The sequence below is a fragment of the Triplophysa dalaica genome, chromosome 23 (genome assembly GCF_015846415.1).
Source record: "Triplophysa dalaica isolate WHDGS20190420 chromosome 23, ASM1584641v1, whole genome shotgun sequence".
Lineage (NCBI taxonomy): Eukaryota > Metazoa > Chordata > Actinopteri > Cypriniformes > Nemacheilidae > Triplophysa > Triplophysa dalaica.
The window spans coordinates 5853233-5873262 of NC_079564.1; the positions used below are offsets into that span (position 1 = coordinate 5853233).

The following is a 20030-nucleotide window of genomic DNA, read 5'->3' on the forward strand; positions in this document are numbered from 1 at the left end:
CATACAGATTAGAATTGACAAGAACTTTATCCCTAATACCACCCATTATAACATACTCTACCTGACCCAGCTGCATTAAAAGAATGCTTATTGAGTGAAAGTCTTTCTCATTTTTTTTTTTACTTATTAGAAACAGTTGTGTAGACTTTAAGCAAAGTGAAAAAGCTGTATTTGAAAGGTACTGACATCTGGTGGAATTAACATGCTAAAACAAGCAATCTGAAAATCCTCAATAGTCTTTGCAAATAGCCTTAGATAGATAGAAACTTTATTATTTATACAAATATTTACAGACAATGCAAGCATTTTCATAAATAAGTAAAAGTTCTTTTGGAGTTATGTTTTGCAGAAGAAAAAAAAATTAACATTTGAAGAAACAAATAATTTACAAAAAAGACAGAAATATTTACATTTGCATTAAATGCAAAGTTATAACATTTTTTGCTGCGGCATTTATTACCCATTCAGTTTTGTCGCATCACTAAAAGAAGTTAAAAGTTATGTTCTATTAAATAAGGAAGGTCTTTTCTAAGAAAAATAATTTGGACAATTTGTACAAGATGTTACGCAATAAAAGTTAACTAACCAAAAGCCAACAGACAACCAGTAATGATTTGATGTATTTGTCCCAGCAGTTCAAAAGTGATACTGACATGGAAGCTAAGATCATACTTGATTTTTAAAAACATATTCATTTCTTACAAGCAGTCTGAGTAAGTATTTCTAAATGTTGTAGACTTAGACAGCAGAGGTCCCATCATGTCCCAAGATATGTCTGATGTTGTGGGCTGGACGATTTGATTGTTTATTTGAGTCTGAGGAAGTAGTGTTTGCAAGAGACAACAATGGAGACATTGGCATGGAAGAGCCATCTGGAGGCATTGCTGTGGCAATTTCAGGAAACAATGAGGTCAAGTTGAAGTTAGATAAATGAGGTGTGATGCCTGATGAGTTCGCAATTGACATTGGTGTTATATCTGTGAGAAGAGGGAAGCTAGCCTGTGCAAAGCCGACTGGTCTAGGAGGAGAAAGAATTGAACCAAAGCGATTGTTAAGAGGTGCATTGGCACTCTTGTCAGTGCTTGGGCTTGTAAACATCTGATTGGGGAAATACTGTAAGGGAATCTCACTCGAAAGGCTGGGATGAGCAGGGGAATACGAGGGATAAAATGAAGGCAGAGTGTTCTGGGGTTCCACAGGAAGGAGGGCTGGGGTGCGAGAAACACTGGACTGTGTGACGGGTGGGATGAAAGATGCATTGGCATTAATAGGAGGTGGCGGGTTCATTCCTCCTTCAGCAATAAAGGGAAAACCAAAATTCTGGGTGAGATGTTGTTCAGACACCAAATTGTTTTCACCGCTGACCTGTGCACCGTCTGCCATAAAACGTACAATGGTACTTCGTCTGGCTTCACTTCCTGTTTGGGTACGACCAATGAGCACTCCTCCACCTGATGGAAGAGGCAGTGAGCTTTCTGGTTCAAAGGGATTGCCAGGTCTCAAGTTGCTCGACCGAGGTCGATCTCCTGGACGGATCTTTGTGCTTTGTGGATCTGGTCCAATGTGATGGGGGCGCTGACTAATAGCCGAGAGCGACCTGGCTGAGCCTTGAGTACGTCCTGTGTCTGAACTGCTGTGTGGTGTTGCGGGGTGGGTTGGACCTGCTCTTACAGGTGGACCATGCAAATTCCCACTGACTTGAGAATGGTGGCCTTTGTTATTGTCTCCTAAACGTATGGGAGGAGCTTTCTGTGCAAGGTGTAAATTGGGACTAGAAGATTTAGCTTGAAGCTCTGTAGCAGATGTCCCAGGAACACAGTTATAGTCTATACTCGTTGGGGTACAACCCTGTGCTGATCTTTGATGCCCAGTTTGCTCAGGAATATGCGGTGCCAAAAGACTTTGCATAAAGCTTTGGTGACATCCATCTTGATCTCGTGTTAAGCCTGCTCCAATGTGCAAGCCTTGAGCAGCAGTATGTGGACCTGAATACGTTCCACGTGCACGTCCATCTCCTGTGGGTCCGGCACCCATTCTGAATCCTGCTTGGGACTGAGGACCTCTCTGGATTTGGGGTACAGACTTGCTGGACATGTCACCACTTCGAGACACTTGGACTTCAAAGTTACCCATTTGATGCCCACTAAGCAGAGCCTTGAAAGGTCCACACTCATGTATTCTCTGTGTGTCTGGGTTATTTGCATGGTCAGGGGGTAACCTATTCTGAGAATTATGATTAATATTTCCTTTACCACGCGATGAGTCTACGTAGCCTCGTAATTCTGACTGGTCCTGTGTGTTTCGAGGTGCTTGCAGATGCACTCCCATACGCTGTTCACCTGTAGCAGGAGTTTTCCCTATAAGAGCCTCTGCTGAATAACTAGAGAGACGGTGACGCTCCTGACGTGAGGGAGTGCAAGCAAGATCTGAGGAGCGAGAAACAGAATTGCTAGCCTGGGAGGTCAACTGCTGCTCCACTGAACGAGACCCCATTAGTCGTTGCATAGGTCCATGATCCTGACCAGGTGTTCGCTCGGGCTGCCCCAAATGTTGGTTTTGATGTCCCCTTTGACCTGCCTGTTGTGCCTCACAATTTTTGTCTTGTCTAGACCCAAAGTGCTGCTGCTGAATTTGCTGCTGAAGATGCTGATGGCGTGAATGTGAATTCTGTGGTGGCATTTGCTGCTGTTGGTGTGACTGTTGCTGTTGTTGAATCTGTTGTGCTTTTTGTTGCTGTTGATGGTGCTGCTGCTGTTGTTGCTGATGCTGTTGAGATTGTTGCTGCTGATGCTGCTGTTGTTGGTGCTGCTGGGGAGGCTGTTGTTGTTGGTGCTGCTGGGGAGGCTGTTGTTGTTGGTGCTGCTGGGGAGGCTGTTGTTGTTGGTGCTGCTGGGGAGGCTGTTGTTGTTGGTGTTGCTGGGGAGGCTGTTGTTGTTGGTGTTGCTGGGGAGGTTGTTGTTGTTGATGTTGCTGCACACCAGTCTTTTCCAAATGGTGTTGCTTCTGCAAATTAACCTGTCCTGTCTGGCTACCACGCACTACTCCTCTCTTTTTGTGCACGTGCTGGTCTTGCAGCAAGGTCCTTTGATGAATACCATGGATCTGAGATTCTGGTTGGGTTAGGTGATGCTGTAGCTGATAAAGGTGCCTTTGTTCTTGCTGTTGTTGATGTTTGAGATAGGGGTTTCCACCCATGTTTTGTCCAGACTGTGAAGCGTTATGTTGCACATGCCCTTGCTGTAGGTGCACCACACTTGGCTGAGTCTGTTCATGTGTTGGCACCAGAGTGTAGCAGTGCCCATCAGTAGGTCGAAGAATAGTGCTCATCAAAGTATTACCAGAAAAGAGAGGCCCAACACCATCTGAGTGATTCCTTGTCATAATTGCAGAAGTACTTGAGGGCATCTGACTAACCATCATTTGGACATGATCAGTAGCTTTAATATCTAATCTTGAAACATTTCCTGGTGGACACAGCTTTGAACGCTTATTTGGAAGAATAAGGTCATCTTGGGCAGACCTTTTTGACATTCCTACACCAACATGGGTTCGCATCAAAGCATTCTTCAAAGGTGCATATTCATTAAGTTGTGACAGGCCAGAACAGGTTGGGGGAACTTGAGAGGAAGACTGAGACACCATTATTGTAGAACTCCCTGATGATGGAACAGGAACCTGCTGTGCAAGATTAGGAGATCCTGGATAAGGTTGGCTAGAGTTTGATCTGATGAGGTTGTTAACATTAAGACTGGTGACAGTACTAGGCTGAGACTGTGAGTAAGCTATGCTCTGTGAATGCCTGATGCCAGTGGTGCCACTGACCAATGGCTCAATTGCAGCACCTCGTCCAGGAACCTGAGATGATGTTTTTGACATGGGTAAATCATGCTGCTCTGTCAATTTAACCTGGTGGTCGTTAACGCTCTCCTTGGCAGAAGGGGTTGGCAGCATTTTTGGAAGGTCCCACCCGGTGGAAGCAGTAGTTGTTGGGTTATCACTGCAAACAGCAGTCCTTTTGCCTGGGCTCTCCTGTTCAAAAATGGCTCTTGCAGCCATAGCTAATATTTCTGCCTGCTCAGAGGTAAAAGAGAATGAACCGAATGTGCTTGAAGAGGCACTGATGTTGTGGCCTGCTGGAAGCAATGAAGCAACAGAAAACCCTCTGCCACCTGAACCTCCTGCCAGGGGTGAATCAGTCTGTCTACTTGATCCTTGTGGGGGCTCAAAGGAGTCATTTTCCAATGGACATTCCTGCTGCGGAGCAACCATCTCTTTTTGAGCAAAGGCACCTACTTCTGTCACAACTTTCTCCGTGACACCATTAAACTGACCATCTTTGCCAGGTTGTTTGTTCATATTAGAGTCAGGCAACTTGAAATCTGTACCAATTCCACGAGTGGTTGCCATTGATGTATTCATTGCAGATGTCTGTTTTAGGGACTTGAATGGATCTGAAATCCTAGAAGTGTCTGGAAGCTGAACAGGTGGAGTTGACAAAGAGGTGTTAGGTTTAGAACCAGAAGTTGAGGGCACATTACATGATGTTTGAATTTGAGAAGAGCCAGTCAACTGTTCCCCAGTGGGCTTAGCTTGAATTTGAGAAATGCTCTGACGTGGCAAGATGGAAACCGTTTGTTCTCTGGGTGATACAGCACAAATGTCTAAGCGTCTATTGGATGTGCACATTTCACTTGATATTTGGGGTTGGGAAGATGCAAAATGTACAGACTTGACTATTGAATTGGTTTGGGTAGAACTAACATTGGTTTGTGGAGTAGATCTTTTTGCTAAAATGGGCTCTAATTCTGTTGATCTGCCTTTATTACTGGTGCAAACATTGCTGGTAATTTCTTTACTTTGACTGTCGGTTTCACTACAAAATGTAACACTGTATGAGGAGTTAACATGAACTTTTGATGTGGCAAGTGAAGCTGCAACTGTATCCACAGTATTACATTGTGAAGAGAAGGCAACACTGACAGCTGAGTTATTAGGATTGGGAGTGCTATCTGGAGTCAATATTTCCTTTCTGAAGCTGTCATAATTTGTGGTTACAACTACGCTACCTTGAGTACAACTTGTTGGTGAACTAACACTACTAACCATTACACTGTTACACAAGGGGACAATGTCCACAGATTTTGCTGCAGTCTTTGAAGTATCTCCATCAAGCATTGAGGGCTCAACAACAGATCCACTCTCTGAAGGCAAGACAGAACTCTCTTTAGATTTTTCACTTGAGGAACTGACACTAATGACTGCAGAACCACTACTTGTTGAACTAACACTGTCAGGGGTATTCATATACTGACTAACTGTATCTTTACCCAAATTATTTGAATTAGTAGTAATTGCAACAGATGCTTTACTTTTTGCAGCAATTCTACGCATGCTCTGTCCACGTTCTTTTCGCTTAACTAATCTGGTTCTCCTGACTGAGCTTTGTCTGGTTTGATTTCCAGAGGTCAGACTACTTTTCTTTGGCAGGATTTTAACCGCACTGCCAGCAGCATTTGAAGGTACAGGAACAGATGGGGAAATAACTGTTTCACCACAAGGGGTGACGTCTGAACCGCACAATGGAAGAGCAGGTTGCACTGTAGTGTAAGACGGTGGAGTGATGGTGTATATTTGCAAATTGCTTTGACTTGAAACTTTTGAAATGCTATGACTAAGGCTGGTCAAAGCACCCAAACAATTCATGGCCACATTTGAGGTGGATTCCTCACAGGCAGGTTGAAGAACTTGAGACACACATTGACCAGACTGAGAAATGCCCTTATCTTGTGACTTTGCTGGTTGCAAAACATATACTTGTCCATTTACAGTGATTGTTTGAGGTGCTTGTGCTTGCAATTGCGTTGAGGGCCGTGGGAGAATGTTTACCAACTGCTTTGCCCCAGCTGCCTGCATGCTGATTGTACAGTTAGTATTTGAGGTGGACAAGTGACCAGATAAAGTTGGGGATGCAGTTGACACAATGGCAGTGTGATGACTTTGTGGTGTAGGTGCCTGAATTATGACTATGTGCTGGCAGGGTGGCTGGCTCTCCTCTCTAAGAACCTGTGGTGCTGGACACGAACTTCCCTGTTGCAGAATAACAACATGAGAGTTATTTTGAGGGGATGAGCTCACAGCACCTGGTGTTTCATCCGAATTCACCTGCAATACCTGCATTGTCTGTAACACTGGCAGTGTAGCAGCTTGAGGCTGAGGCACAAGGGCAGGCTGGGTTGGTGGATTTATGATTGGCTGAGCTTGAGGCAGCACACTGAGATGCAGTTGAGGCACAACGGCAGACTGGACATGGGGTACTACTGTAGGCTGTAAAGGTGGGTGAGATGGCATAGCAGACTGAACCGGAGGTTTAGGTTGTATGGTGGTGTTAGAGTTATGTTGAGTTCTTGGTAATAATGCAGGTTGAGCCCGAACAGTTGGTTGTGTATGAGCCAACTGGGCTGACTGATATTCGACAGATGGTTGCTGGAGCACTAAAGCTTGGGATGCAACGGTTGGTGCTGACAAAAGTGAAGACTGTGGTAGAACTGCTGAATATATCCGAGGCGGTCTTGGACCAGATGACTGAACTGGAATGTTTGATTGTGTTGGGGCCTGCACTTGCATAGGAATCTGTGGTTGGAGTTGGAAAGAAGTAGGCTGCCCAGAGTATTTTGTCCCCACTGAACATAAAGATGGTTGGTGAAGATTATCTGAATTGCTGGCACAATCTGAGACCAATGCCTGAGAAACAGGTTGCACTGTATTTCCTGCAAGCTGTAGTGTTGTCCATGTAGTCTGGGTGCTGCTTGTTGCACTTGTTCTAAGAAGGGTAGAGCTTGCTGGTAGTATAGGACTAACAGTTTGAACTTGTGAATTCTGTGAGAGTACAGCGGTAGCAACAGCAGCAGCAGGAGCCACAGAGTTACTGATCACAACTTGAGGCAGTGAAGACAGGCTAGGCATAGGCTGAAGTCTGAGAGGTTTGGCTGGACTGGTAGTAGAAGTGAGACTGGGGGTTGGGTTATCTGGCTGACGTTGTGGAGGGAGCGGGGTGGTGACTGCAGCCTGGGAACATAGACCTTGAACAGTAACATAATTCATAGATGGGTTCAATCTTGGAGTGGTTGGTGCGAAAGGGGAATATTGTTCCACAACTGTTAGACATGGCTTGGACACTGCAGGAATAAGAGTTGCTACAGGTATGTGTGAAGCACCAGAGGAAATGACAACTTTGTTTATTGGTGCTCCATTTGTAATACCAACACCTTGGCTTGTACCCAAAGCAATACTGCATGACGGTTGGACTGTTACAGCATTTGTTGGTTGTTTATCAAGATGAGAAGCTGGATTTATTGGAACTGAAACTTTGCTTGTAGGACGTGAATTGTTCCCATCGGAGTACACAATTATTCCATTTGTCAAGTGAGTTGGAGTTACTTTGGCTACTTTTGCACAACGCTGCTTCCCTTTCCAGTGAATGGTCGGATCATCCAGGAAATTTATGCCATTAGCTTTGAGGAGCTCAATGTAATGTGCACTTTCTTTGCGCAAGTCTTCCAGCTGGCACCGTAAACGCTTAATCTCCTCCGCTGCAGGACAATCAACATGAAAATCAAAATGAATACTAAAGTTTGGCAGGCGTTTAATCTAATATGAAACTTATTTAAACTATATTCCAAGTAGAAATATGCTAAATGTTTATAACGGGTCCACAAAGGTTTTACTGTATTGATAGCATGGCTCACCTTGGACTTCTTCTGCACCATTAAGCAGCATTTCATCATTTTGCCGCTTAAGTTCACCGATGTAGCGAAAAGCCTCAGCTAAAATCATATTCTTACTCTGTGACCAGAAGACATTCAGTAAACTTTAGGAACTTAAATAAATCACCCAAACTGTGCAAATTTTTTATCTTTATTACAAGTATTACCTGCTTCAAGGCCTGAGAACAAGGCAAAAGGTCCCCAATCCGATTAATGCCAGTATTGATTTTTTCTTTACGATGCCTTTCCACTTAAAAAGAGAGAATATGGAAGAAGATTTAAAAATACAGCAATTAATAAAATATATAACAGTACAATGCTTAGTATTATATGTACTTTCTCACCTGCATTGTGAATTTCCTTGTTTTTCTTCCGCCTGAAATTTCAGAGTAAAATAAATGAACAGCACAAAACTTAAGCTCAGAAGCAACTAGACAATACCTTGCTTAATCTTGCAAAGTTTATTAATTATGGCAGTTATGTATATTTAATATAACCTATGGCAGTGGTTCTCAAACTTGGGGCTCCAAGATGGAACCAGGGGGGCCACAGATTTTGTGGCATTTTATCAAACATAGACATTTATTGCAGATTTTCTGGAACCCAAAAGTAAGACCACCAACCAAAATAATTGATGTTCCAGCATTGTATAACAGAATTTATTTTTGCTCTAATTAACATTCTAAGTTTAAGATCATATGTCTTTATTTGGGGCTCAGCAATTAATGCACACTACACAATGGGGGCCTTACAACAAAAAAGTTTGAGAGTCACTTCCCTATGGGCACCAAAATTTTCTTCATATGAAATCAAGTAAAAGGATTGTAAAATGAAATTTGCTACAAAAACAACAACAGTCCATTCAAACAGAATACTTAAGCAGGATCCATACCGTGGCGGTTTGGGGGAATTTGTCTGATTCTGTACTACCTCTGGCATCCCGTCACACTCTATAGCCTGTAAACACCAAATCATAACAACTTCTGATCAGAAAATAATATGTGCAGTATATGCAAACAATATGATGTGGTTTAAGGGTTAAACACAGCATTACCTTCCAGCACTAAGCATTCAGCTATCATGTGTGTGTGAGCTCAGCAATGTTGGAGACCATAGATACAGGCACCACTAGTCCTCATAAACAACTGAAGGAATGAGGGGATAACAATAACATTAGTACACAATTTACATGCTAAAGAAATCATGCTTTCGCAGAACGTAAAGATGTTTTACCCATATAAATATTGTACCTTGTTATTAACAATGTGATTAGCTTGCAATTGAGGAAAACATGAGCCTTGCATCTATAAGCCTTTATTTACAGAAAAAGTGAAAAGTCGTCACGTTGACATGTCAATCGTTAACACTGAGATAAAGTACAGATCGCACCCAACGTCTTTATTAAATGCAATCCAAAAACATATAAATGTAATACCAAAAAGACACACGTAGTCCTAGCTGTCATCACTATTAGCATAAGTTAACATCTCTTTAAAACCAAAACACACTTAGCTAGCAGAATTAGCCTGTTAGCTCTTGTTAGACACATTTACGGTTACGTTAGATGACAGTCTGTGTCCGTCTGAGGCATAATACAGCAATTCAATGCAACAAAAAGAAACACTCAACAGACCAACTAGTACGTTAAGTGGCTTATTCCCAATGCCCATAAGGTTAGAAGATGGCTTTAGTGGTTAACTGGCAGTGAGCTAACACGAGAGGAACTACTCGCCTTGGTTTTCGATTACTGTGCAACAAACTGCATTAAGATCCTCTTTACCACGATTTGTCACCGCGTCTGCCACTTATGCAGGACTTACCGACTGCTTGTCCATTATCTGATGTGATATCCACGTCAAAACTTTCTTGATCCTAAACAATTTGCTCCATCTCTAACCTAGCATAAGGCTGCCAGTCACAAAATAATAAGGCGGGATTTCAGAATTGACCAATAACCGTGAAGACGAACGGAATTCTATCCAATCATATCACGAGTTCGAGGTGAAGGGGTGTTACAGTTGATTCGGTCATAAAGAAAAGCGCATAGCAGGAGACGCGTGAACATTGTTTCTTGTTGTTATTATTATTATTGGGGATCATTATAATTGTCATTATACTCGGGAAAAAAATGCAAAATACAACAATACCGCCATGATCAGTCCAAAATCCCAAAGTTTCTTCTCTGTCAGTTAACGCATACATAATAAGGTTGATGTCTGAAATAAGACAACACAAATAATGCAAATAGTATTTTTTTATTTAGAGGTTTAAAAGTCATACAATATAGAGCTCCAGAAAAAGATAAAATTTTCTAAAGAAAGGAGGAACCAAAAACATGCTTTAACTACAATGGAGATGGCATGTCTCCCCTGGCATGCACCGAGTCTGGCCTTTTCCTGGGATCTGGATCTTAAAGTCCCGTATAAATAACTGACCTGCAACACTCCCACATAGTGTATGGAAAATAGGTGGTAATCAGTGAACATCACTGAAACGCACACTGTGGGAGAATAAGTTTAGTTCTGCGGCAAGTGTTATCAAGAGTGAGAAGGTAGGGTTCAAATTTAAAAACACTCAGATCCTGAAAAGTCAAACTTTCACATCACACAGTGCTAACCTCTAACGTTGTGGTTTAAAAATGATTACAGAACCACATTCACCATATTCAACACAACCATTAAGGCCCATAAAAGTCATTCCCGTTTGCTATCTGAAACAATTACTCATCTCACCAGCAGCATTAGAACAAACCCCAGAAAAAAGTCAGACTCAATCCACAATTTAAAAAATGGGGGTTATTAAATAAAGGGCCGGAAAAAACTAAACATTCAAAAACAGCTCTCCGTAACCTCCCCCATACTAAAACAGTATTACCACTCTCTTGTTCGAGGGGGCTCTGTGCTCCTTTTCCTCACTGGCTTTGCCTCAAGACAGAATGAGGCGGCTGACATCACAGGGAGACATTGCATCATATGCAACACTCCAACATTGCATATTGCCTGTATGGTAAAACAGGAAGTCTCAGCCACCAGTAGTTTTCCTTGCTGTGTGTCCGATGGCTCAGGTTATCGGGTTCTGAGGATTCCGTGTGTTCCGATTCAATGACTGACGACTCAAACGATTACTCCAAGGTCTGCCAAGTAGGGCATCTTGAGTCGGCAACAGTCATATTGAGAAAGACTTTACCTCTTTAGTTCTATTGTTTTGTCCAAGCAAAGCTATGTCCCCTTACCTTTAACAAATCTACAACAAATGCAAACAGTATGCTTTGCAAACATAACCTTCACCTTGTCAGATCAATAAGAAGTCAGCAGCTTTTTGGAGCACTTATGAATTCTGCTTGAAAACCTCCATTTAATTTCAACGCTCTAAATGAAGAAACAAATAAAAAAAAATGCAACTTTTGGGGGACTAAGGATTTTGCACAATAAATGCAGCAAATATGTAATTGACTTTTTTTCGGTCTAAAATGTTCTCTGAAGAAAGTGGTGAGTGTGTCAACCCTGGGGCATCTGTTAAGAGTTCCATTTGGGGATAGACCAGTTTGAGTCTTCTTCATCCCCTAGTCAGCTTTCTGTAGCTCTCCTGCTGGGGGCACACATGGACTGCGGAGGCTTTTCTGAAGAACGTGGGCATCTGCTGGCTCTATCCTCTTGTAATAGTTCTTTTTTGTCTCGATGATCTCAAAGCCAAATTTCTGGTAGAAGTCAATTGCAGACTCATTGCTAATCTGCACGTGACTGTTGAAACCACAAGGAGGAAAATGGAATATTTTATTTACATTTAGTGAATTTAATGCATTTGTATTCAGAGCCCAAGTTTGCTGTGGACATTGTTTTAAAGGTAACAAGGCTTATGTGTCTTTAGACTTACAGATAAATGTTGTCAAAAGTGCCATCCTTCTCACAAATGTTCAACACATGGTTCAGCATTTTTGTTCCTTCAAACAAAAATAAGATTAACGACTAATAACAGGATAAAAGTGCAAATACCAAAAAACAAACATCACTGTTGTAAATTCCTCTAAAGCAACAATCTGATGATGTAATCATAATACATCACCCATCAGTCGGGAACTTGGAAAGTACAATAAGTGATGGCTGCGAACATTTAAATGCATGCGGTTGTTCTATTAACATGATCTTACCTATGCCAAGTCTGCGGTAAGGTGCTAGACAGCCCAATGTCATGATATAGAGTCGCTTCTGATTCTGAGAGTGATCCACTCTACAGCAGACGGCACCGACTGCAATGTCGTTGAAGTATGCTGTAAAGTATCAATTGTGTTAGCAGAGATATTTCCGTTTAAAAAATTGGACAATGTAAGGAATACAGAAGATTCTTACCTAGCTTGGCGAGCTCTCCCACCTCCAGAACATCTTTGTAGAATTTGTCATTGTAGCTCACAGGAAATATCACTTGGTTCAGACGCTTCAATTGTTTAATGTTGTGGGGAGTAACGTCCCCCAACTCGATCCGGCTACTAGAACGAAAGCAGAATGGTCAACTAGCCGTGTACTGAATGATGCCTCTTATCCACATGTCAAGAACTTTTACATGTTTTTTATGCATTGTATCGAAACAATTCATAATTACACACTACAAATTCCATCTAAATTATTTGGTAAATTTAAAAACACAGTACTCTTTTTTTATGTTTTGGACGGAGGTATTTATAGAGTGCAGCATGCTGAAGCACAGCACCGAGAGAACAGCTGCTGGTCACGTGTTTACCGCCGCCACTCGGACAGGCAGTGGCGGGATGAGATGACAGATGAAAATATAACGTGCACTAAATATGGTGTACAGATGATGTTGTGTCCCTCACAAAATCAAAAGCCAGTGATTCCAAACAATCAATAACCATAGCATTAAGAAACTATTACAAAAGTGGACATTTGTTACAAAGGTCGTCAGTCCACACATACATTGATTGTGGATTTAAAGCTACTAAAATGAATGACACTTCTGAATAATGTAACTCATATTTGTCTCGGTCTTTTTCCACGGCCAAACACACTTCATCAGCCAAAATTGAAACTCATAAACCAATGAAGTGTGTTCACCGTGTCATTTGTAAAGATATGCTACCAAGCTAAGATCCCACATCACTTCTGTCAAACCTATCCGTTGCTAATATTCACAAAAATGAAACAACAACCGGAGCACAACAAGCTTTAATGCCCAAACAAGCGTCCCTGACGTGAGACCTCGTATCACAAAGAAATAAAAGCGTGGCTGGCTAACCAAGATAGCAACTTGGAGACTGACTCAACATTTTCAGATTTAGATTCGACACACGATCCAGTTTGGCACGAACCCAACTCGTACCATTTGTGCTTGCACGGGTTTAGATAAGCTACACAGAACACGTTGGTTTAGAAAACGTTTTTGAAGAAAGGGGGAGAGGAATGCAAAGCAAGAACTAAGGGATGGGTGTGAAAACTGCGGCGCAAATTTCTCTCATGCACATTAAGCGCGTAGAGAGCTAGCAGCTTAGCATTTGACCAACTCTACTACCCCCCTGCTGGAAAAAAGAGAGACTGAAAGGGGGAAAACTTTACTTGTGGCGAAAAGATCCTTTTCGGTGCGTTTACTCACCCTTTCATGTTGATGAATACACGTTTGTTGTGAGGGATACAGGGGAAGTTGACGATATTTGGCAGTTTAAAGGGGAAATTGGGCAGAGTTTGGGATGTGATCCCCTCCACATGTATGTTGCTAGCAAAGGAGCTAAGCAGTCCGCATTTGCCTCTTTGCTGTGGCCGACGGTTGCCAAATCTTGTGGACCAAATCACCCCAAATAACGCAAGTTGAGGACCTTAACCTAGGAAAATATAATAATTAATTACATTTACGTGAAAAAGTTGGTAATTTAATTCTCTTAGAATTGTGTATGAATTTAATGCTTTACAGAGTACCAACGATTTAAAATCAATAAATAGTGCATCTTACGCGATAACTGAGGATTTGGCAACGCCGGTTCTGGGAGGCTGCTTCTTGTCAACCTTCACCACTGACAACAAGTAACAGGAAATAGAAAAACGGGATGTGACGTGTTGGAAACTTGCGTTCTGAAATAAAAGTCTATCTCCATATAAACTGGCAAATAATTAAATTATAACAAAAAATTAACGCATAGACAAAATATCCATTGGGTCTTATTGTAAAGAAAAACTATATGAATGGTCTACAATGTGTTGAAATGTGATGGGATAATATCTGGTACTGTACCAAAAATATTGTCCTCGTCTCTATTTATAATAATAATTAGAAACTTTTATTTGAAATACAGTGCCAGACAGTTTAACACAACTTTCCTTTTTATTTTAATATTTAATTCTATTAAAACCGAGGCATACATAACTGTATTTTATGTAAACTGCAACGTTTTTGAATGGTTATCAGATAAGAATGCACAAAATTATATTAAACAGTAGGGGGCGATGTGGATTTTCAGTACACGCTCGCTGTTTAGTTGCAGAGGGAGAAGGACTCTGGCGTCAGCGAAGTCAGCTGACATTTTTCATTGCTCACGTCTCATCTCACTAAAAAAGATCTTCTGGATCCTTAACTGGACACAGGCCCGTCTCGTTGTCTGAGGTATTTACTTTAATCTTGTTAGATTGCATTTGTTTATTTGCAGTGTATCGGTTGAATTGGTCATGTATAATAAAATCTTGAAATCAGAATCAGTCTGGTCATCCCCAGACCGCCGTGTCCAGATGATTGATCATATAATAATAGTAATGTACGCTTATTTGGATACACCGTGTAATGCACAGTGTGTTGCATTAACTTGAATATATTTATCTCTTTCTAGAAAATGCAATTAGTTCCCAAATAGAAAGAGATGCCTCGATTTAATTGTGTATACAATCCATGAACGAAATGCTAAACAAACATCCATCGAATGTTGTAAAAATGTATTAAAATATATATAAATGTATATATACGACTACAAAAAAGTCGATCTGACAACAAAATCGTGTCCATCTGCAGCAAAGGTCAAATTCGATGAATACCATCACGTGATCATGCAGCATCTCTGCGCAGCTTGGAATCCAGCGCTAAATAAGACGGAAGTCTTTAAAATAGTATTGAATACATCATAGTATATGTATTTTTTTCATAAAGGTCATATCTGTGGACGTAGTATTCGGGGCCTGGCTTTGACGCATTTTGCGCTAGCTATTTTTCTTCAGCTCGTATGATGCTCAAAATCTTGCAGTTGTGTGGGCATCTCATGAGGTACCGAGACACAAACAAGTCCTTCGTTTTCCAATTAACATCAGCATGTTATGTTACAACCGCACTACGCACCTCTCCACTGTTGTTTTTTTCGTCACCACACATCCATAAGATTTTTTATAGACGGGATTCGATTTTTGCCTGTGGTCTAAACTAAACTGTTTTGTGTCCTACTGTTTACTCTCATGTCAAGTGAATCGTGTAACAAACATATTTAATCAAAAATGGACTCCGTTCGTTCTTAGTTATTCCAGGTGTCATGTGAGTATCACGTGATATAAATTCACAAAAACCTGGAAGTTAGAAAGACATAGATTTGATCCTTGTATCATTTTGTGCATGTTTGTTTTACGGATTGCTTCTTTTTTACAATTCATGGGGCTGTTTTATTGATTGGAAGTGCTAGTTCTAAAAATGAATCTCATACATTGCTCCTTTAACACATAAATAATAAGATATCAACACCGGTTTTCCATGTTTGCTCAATTGTCCGTTTTCTCACTTCCTCCCATGGTTTCCTTTTTACAGTCTGTGTCATGTGCTGGGATCATGTGACTATGAATGTCTCTTATGGTGTTTTTATGATTATTTTTTACACCGTAATACATACAGCAGTGGACAACTTACAATAACTAAAAGGAAATATCAGTGAAATAAATACATAAAAGACCTATCTGGTAATGCTAAAAAAGGCCAGAGCTATAATAATCTGAAGATGTATATTACTTGTTAGACAGATTTATTTTAACAACATCATTTATGGCTGAAATGTCTTTTTTGACCTTGTTTTGCATTAGACACATTCAAAATGGACTTCTCCAAGTTGCCCAAAATCCGAGATGAGGAGCGGGAGGAAGAATTTGGATACGTGCATGGCGTGTCTGGACCTGGTTAGTAGGACCTAAAATTTAGTTTAGAATTCATTTAAAATTTTAAAGAAAGTCATAGAACTTTCATGTAAAGGTTTGTAACTGCATTTTTTTATTCTCACGATAATCAATAAATGTGTTCATAGTGGTGATAGCCTCCAGTATGGCAGGAGCCGCCATGTACGAGCTGGTGCGAGTGGGACACAGTGAGCTTGTGGGAGAAATTATTAGACTGGAGGGTGACATGGCCACTATTCAGGTGTATGAAGAGACCTGTATCCTTTAAAACACCTTTCACATTTACTAAACAAGTTTGAAATGGGTTGCTTATTCGTAAGGTTTATATTTATAAAAGCCTACTCGTACAAACATGGACCTTATGTCTTGTGTATTAAAACAATATTTTTTGTTGTTGTGTATTTCATTTCTATAGTACTTTCATTCTGCAGTTATGCAAATGTATAGAACCTGTTAAATAGGACAGCAGTTTTCCTAAACTATCATCAGCCGGTGTGTCTGTCGGAGATCCTGTCCTGCGTACAGGAAAACCTCTCTCTGTGGAGCTCGGACCAGGAATCATGGGTTCCATCTTTGATGGTATCCAGCGTCCCCTCAAAGACATTAATGACCTCACAAAAAGTATCTACATTCCCAGAGGAGTCAACATTGGTGCCCTTAACCGTGATCTTAAATGGGAGTTCACACCATCCAAGAGCTTACGTGTAAGTGACAATTAATGTACATAAAAGGCTTAAAGAAACAGCACCAAGCTCAGAGAGAATCTTGGTTATGATAAAAAGTTAGCTTATGATTCATTGTCGGTGTTCGTAAATGCTTTAATAACATAAAAAATACCTAAAACTTTATGATCACATTATAGAACTATATATTTAAAGAAAGTTAAGAAACTATTTTCAACTTGTTCATCACAGGCGGGCAGTCACATCACTGGTGGGGATATCTATGGGATGGTGTTTGAAAACTCCCTCATAAAACACAAAATAATGTTGCCCTCAAAAAGCCGGGGAACCGTCACATACGTAGCTCCACCTGGCAACTATGATGTCACGGTAAGACACGTATCAGTGTGAATTCTTTAAAGAATAATAAAATTGGAATAACTGGGAGGGACGTCAAAGTGTATTTGTTTGTTTGTTAGGATGTAGTGTTGGAGTGTGAGTTTGAAGGGGTGAAGGAAAAGTATACGATGGTGCAGGTGTGGCCAGTGCGTCAGATCAGACCCGTCACTGAGAAACTTCCTGCCAATCATCCATTGCTGACGGGTCAGCGGGTACTGGATGCTCTCTTTCCGTGAGTCATACTTCTGCTATTAAAAATCACATGCTGACATACTGTATACACTTATTTTTTTTGTTTTGTTTTAAACCAAAAGTTATATCCAATTCTATAAGATTTAATATGAATTAAAAATACTGCACAATACAGGTGCTTGGTTTATAACGACACAGCCCAGGAAAATCACTACAAAATATATCCACCCTGTATATCTAAAATCTCACACATAAGTGAACAAAGTATAAATGTCCACTATTTCAAATTATATGTCTGCTTCCACTCTTTCACTCTATAGGTGTGTACAGGGGGGTACCACTGCAATCCCTGGAGCTTTTGGTTGTGGTAAAACCGTGATCTCTCAGTCCCTCTCTAAATACTCCAACAGTGATGTCATCATTTACGTGGGCTGTGGGGAACGTGGTAATGAGATGTCAGAAGTACTCCGAGATTTCCCCGAGGTGAGTAACAACATGACCGTTGATCCAGCAGCACAAAAATGTGTTTGGTGTTTATGTGATTGACACTTCTCTTGTCCTGTGACAGCTGACCATGGAGGTCGGTGGTAAGGTGGAGAGCATCATGAAGAGAACGGCCTTGGTTGCCAACACATCCAACATGCCCGTGGCTGCCAGAGAAGCTTCTATTTACACAGGTTTGTTAGCTAAAAACATCATATTGCACTTTAGTGATGATATCACTAATTTATTTTTATGAACTTTCAGGAATCACGCTGTCGGAGTATTTCAGGGACATGGGTTACAACGTGAGCATGATGGCAGATTCTACGTCACGATGGGCAGAGGCTCTGAGAGAGATCTCCGGTCGTCTTGCTGAGATGCCTGCTGGTACGTGTGTCTCCAACGAGAATCAGAAATTGCATTATTGTCTATCTGATTTCGGAACAGCATAGGCTACTTAATCTCTGTGTGTTTGCGTTCACAGATAGCGGTTATCCTGCTTATCTTGGGGCACGATTGGCCTCTTTCTACGAGCGTGCCGGAAGGGTTAAATGTCTTGGTAACCCGGAGAGAGAGGGCAGCGTGAGCATTGTCGGAGCGTAAGTAGAACTACCTTGTCCAGTCATTAAGGGTTAAAATGTGTGCTTTGTCAGCATGCTCAGGGCAATGTTGTTTTAATTGCAGTGTGTCGCCCCCTGGTGGAGATTTCTCAGATCCGGTGACTTCTGCTACACTGGGTATTGTACAGGTAAGTGTTTATCTCCTTCTCACTGCTTGTTATGCTTCCCCATAGCAGTGTTTAATATATTTGTTCTCTTCCAGAAATAAAAATATGAAATTGTCACATTTCTCACACTTATAGGTATTCTGGGGTCTGGATAAAAAGCTCGCTCAGAGAAAGCACTTTCCCTCAGTGAACTGGCTCATCAGTTACAGCAAGTATACGCGTCCTTTGGATGAGTACTACGACAAACACTTTCCCGAATTCGTTCCGCTGCGAACCAAAGCCAAAGAGATTCTCCAGGAGGAGGAGGACTTAGCTGAGATTGTGCAGCTTGTGGGAAAGGTGAGCATGTCAGTTCACATTGCTTCCTTGGTTCCTTGGCGATATCTATTAAAAATGCTTTTTTTTAGGCCTCACTTGCTGAGACGGATAAGATCACTCTTGAAGTCGCCAAGTTGATCAAGGATGATTTTCTGCAGCAAAATGGATATACACCTTATGACAGGTAACAAACACACATTTACATCATAACACGCATAAACACATTAAGCTTGTAAATAAACTAACATCACTCGATTTGCATTTCAGATTCTGTCCATTTTATAAGACGGTGGGTATCTTGTCCAACATGATTGCCTTCTATGACATGGCACGTCATGCTGTTGAGACGACCGCACAGAGCGACAATAAAATCACCTGGGCCATGATCCGTGAACACATGGGAGAAATTCTCTACAGGATCAGCTCCATGAAATTTAAGGTATGTAACTCAATCTGTTATATTCATATTAGTTGCACATGAGTCTTTGGGACAGTAACAGATGTTTATGTCTGCATTTTAGGACCCTGTCAAAGAGGGTGAGGAGAAGATTAAAGCCGACTACGCTCAGCTCCATGAGGACATGCAGAATGGCTTCCGTACACTGGAAGAATAAGATTCCCGTCTTAAATTCTGTCAAAACCGCAAACCTCCCCATACATATACACACCCAGTCAATGTCATTTTGCTGTCGACATTCCACCGCTTTATATTTATCTTGTGTTGTTGTACATACACTAGTGTTTCATTGAGACCTTCGATTGAGTCGTGTGTGCAGTTGTGTATGTGTGTAATGTTTACTCTTTGCCCTTTATATTTTTCAGATCATCCTCTCCATAGATCTAGATGTAATTATATAATTTTATGTAATTATTGTTCTATTTTTATCTGTACAGAAGATTGAAAGACGTGAGGTTCACTATATTTACTGCTGGTATATTCACAGCTTTAATGGTAACAGTCCTGTTGCTTCAGTCTTGAAACTTGGTTGTTTTTGTTGTGGATGTGTTTCTTGCAGTATTGTCCAGTGTATTTGTTCAGGAGGCAGTACACATCCTCTTCATTACCCTTGTGAAAATGTGTTTAAGTCTAAAGAATAAATATTGATAAATTTACTATTGAAGCACTGGGAGTTCCAGTATATGTGTGTGTCAGTGTGGCTGTTAAATGCTTCATGTAACCATACAAATGTTTACATAATTTAATCATAGGACAATTTCAATAAATTTAATTTGAAATATTTTTTTATTATAATTATTTATGTATAATATTTTTTATAGATGCTCCTCTCTACGGTTACCTTTGGCCTGCTGAAGCGTTTCTAAGACACTGATCAATGTCTGTTTTGGG

The 20030-nt window shown here is 41.0% G+C and overlaps 3 protein-coding genes across 6 annotated transcripts; 1 reads left to right on the forward strand and 2 right to left on the reverse strand.

Annotated features, from left to right (window-relative positions):
* Nucleotides 1-251: 251 nt before the first annotated feature.
* LOC130413345 (basic helix-loop-helix domain-containing protein USF3) lies at nt 252-9689 on the reverse strand. Of its 3 annotated transcripts, XM_056738459.1 has the most exons (8): nt 9584-9689; nt 8818-8908; nt 8656-8720; nt 8108-8139; nt 7931-8013; nt 7746-7842; nt 6172-7589; nt 252-6087 (listed from the first exon to the last, which is right to left on the reverse strand). In XM_056738459.1, exons 3-8 carry the CDS (start codon nt 8700-8702, stop codon nt 739-741), a joined length of 7026 nt encoding a protein of 2341 aa, XP_056594437.1. In that variant the 5' UTR covers nt 8703-8720; nt 8818-8908; nt 9584-9689; the 3' UTR covers nt 252-738. The 3 variants fall into 3 exon arrangements, with proteins under 3 accessions (XP_056594437.1, XP_056594434.1, XP_056594435.1); XM_056738456.1 differs by having other exon boundaries at nt 252-7589; XM_056738457.1 differs by having other exon boundaries at nt 252-7589; nt 9496-9666.
* Nucleotides 9690-9999: 310 nt separating this feature from the next.
* naa50 (N-alpha-acetyltransferase 50, NatE catalytic subunit) lies at nt 10000-13849 on the reverse strand. Of its 2 annotated transcripts, none has more exons than XM_056738344.1 (6): nt 13719-13849; nt 13365-13590; nt 12110-12243; nt 11911-12030; nt 11637-11703; nt 10000-11503 (listed from the first exon to the last, which is right to left on the reverse strand). In XM_056738344.1, exons 2-6 carry the CDS (start codon nt 13370-13372, stop codon nt 11326-11328), a joined length of 507 nt encoding a protein of 168 aa, XP_056594322.1. In that variant the 5' UTR covers nt 13373-13590; nt 13719-13849; the 3' UTR covers nt 10000-11325. The 2 variants fall into 2 exon arrangements, with proteins under 2 accessions (XP_056594322.1, XP_056594321.1); XM_056738343.1 differs by having other exon boundaries at nt 12110-12246.
* Nucleotides 13850-14241: 392 nt separating this feature from the next.
* On the forward strand, nt 14242-19920 carry atp6v1ab (ATPase H+ transporting V1 subunit Ab). Its single transcript, XM_056738342.1, has 15 exons — nt 14242-14366; nt 15812-15904; nt 16030-16158; nt 16391-16605; nt 16816-16953; nt 17043-17194; nt 17475-17637; nt 17723-17831; nt 17902-18024; nt 18122-18236; nt 18322-18385; nt 18500-18703; nt 18772-18866; nt 18950-19121; nt 19204-19920. The coding sequence occupies exons 2-15, from the start codon at nt 15823-15825 to the stop codon at nt 19294-19296; spliced, it is 1854 nt and encodes a 617-aa protein (XP_056594320.1). The 5' UTR covers nt 14242-14366; nt 15812-15822; the 3' UTR covers nt 19297-19920.
* The last annotated feature ends 110 nt before the right edge of the window (nt 19921-20030 follow it).

What these genes read in the sequence shown, in the direction of transcription:
- naa50 (XM_056738343.1), bottom strand. An exon ending in TTACCGCAGACTTGGCATAG is followed by an intron (nt 11,704 to 11,910) that starts GTAAGATCATGT and finishes TTTTGTTTGAAG; the next exon opens with GAACAAAAATGCTGAACCAT. An exon ending in ACTTTTGACAACATTTATCT is followed by an intron (nt 11,504 to 11,636) that starts GTAAGTCTAAAG and finishes TGGTTTCAACAG; the next exon opens with TCACGTGCAGATTAGCAATG.
- LOC130413345 (XM_056738456.1), bottom strand. Translation starts at nt 8,702, where the DNA reads ATGCCAGAGGTAGTACAGAATCAGACAAATTCCCCCAAACCGCCACG. An exon ending in AATTCCCCCAAACCGCCACG is followed by an intron (nt 8,140 to 8,655) that starts GTATGGATCCTG and finishes CTGAAATTTCAG; the next exon opens with GCGGAAGAAAAACAAGGAAA. An exon ending in TGGTGCAGAAGAAGTCCAAG is followed by an intron (nt 7,590 to 7,745) that starts GTGAGCCATGCT and finishes ATTGTCCTGCAG; the next exon opens with CGGAGGAGATTAAGCGTTTA.
- atp6v1ab (XM_056738342.1), top strand. Translation starts at nt 15,823, where the DNA reads ATGGACTTCTCCAAGTTGCCCAAAATCCGAGATGAGGAGCGGGAGGAA. An exon ending in TCAGGTGTATGAAGAGACCT is followed by an intron (nt 16,159 to 16,390) that starts GTATCCTTTAAA and finishes AACTATCATCAG; the next exon opens with CCGGTGTGTCTGTCGGAGAT. An exon ending in AGCGTGAGCATTGTCGGAGC is followed by an intron (nt 18,237 to 18,321) that starts GTAAGTAGAACT and finishes TTTTAATTGCAG; the next exon opens with TGTGTCGCCCCCTGGTGGAG.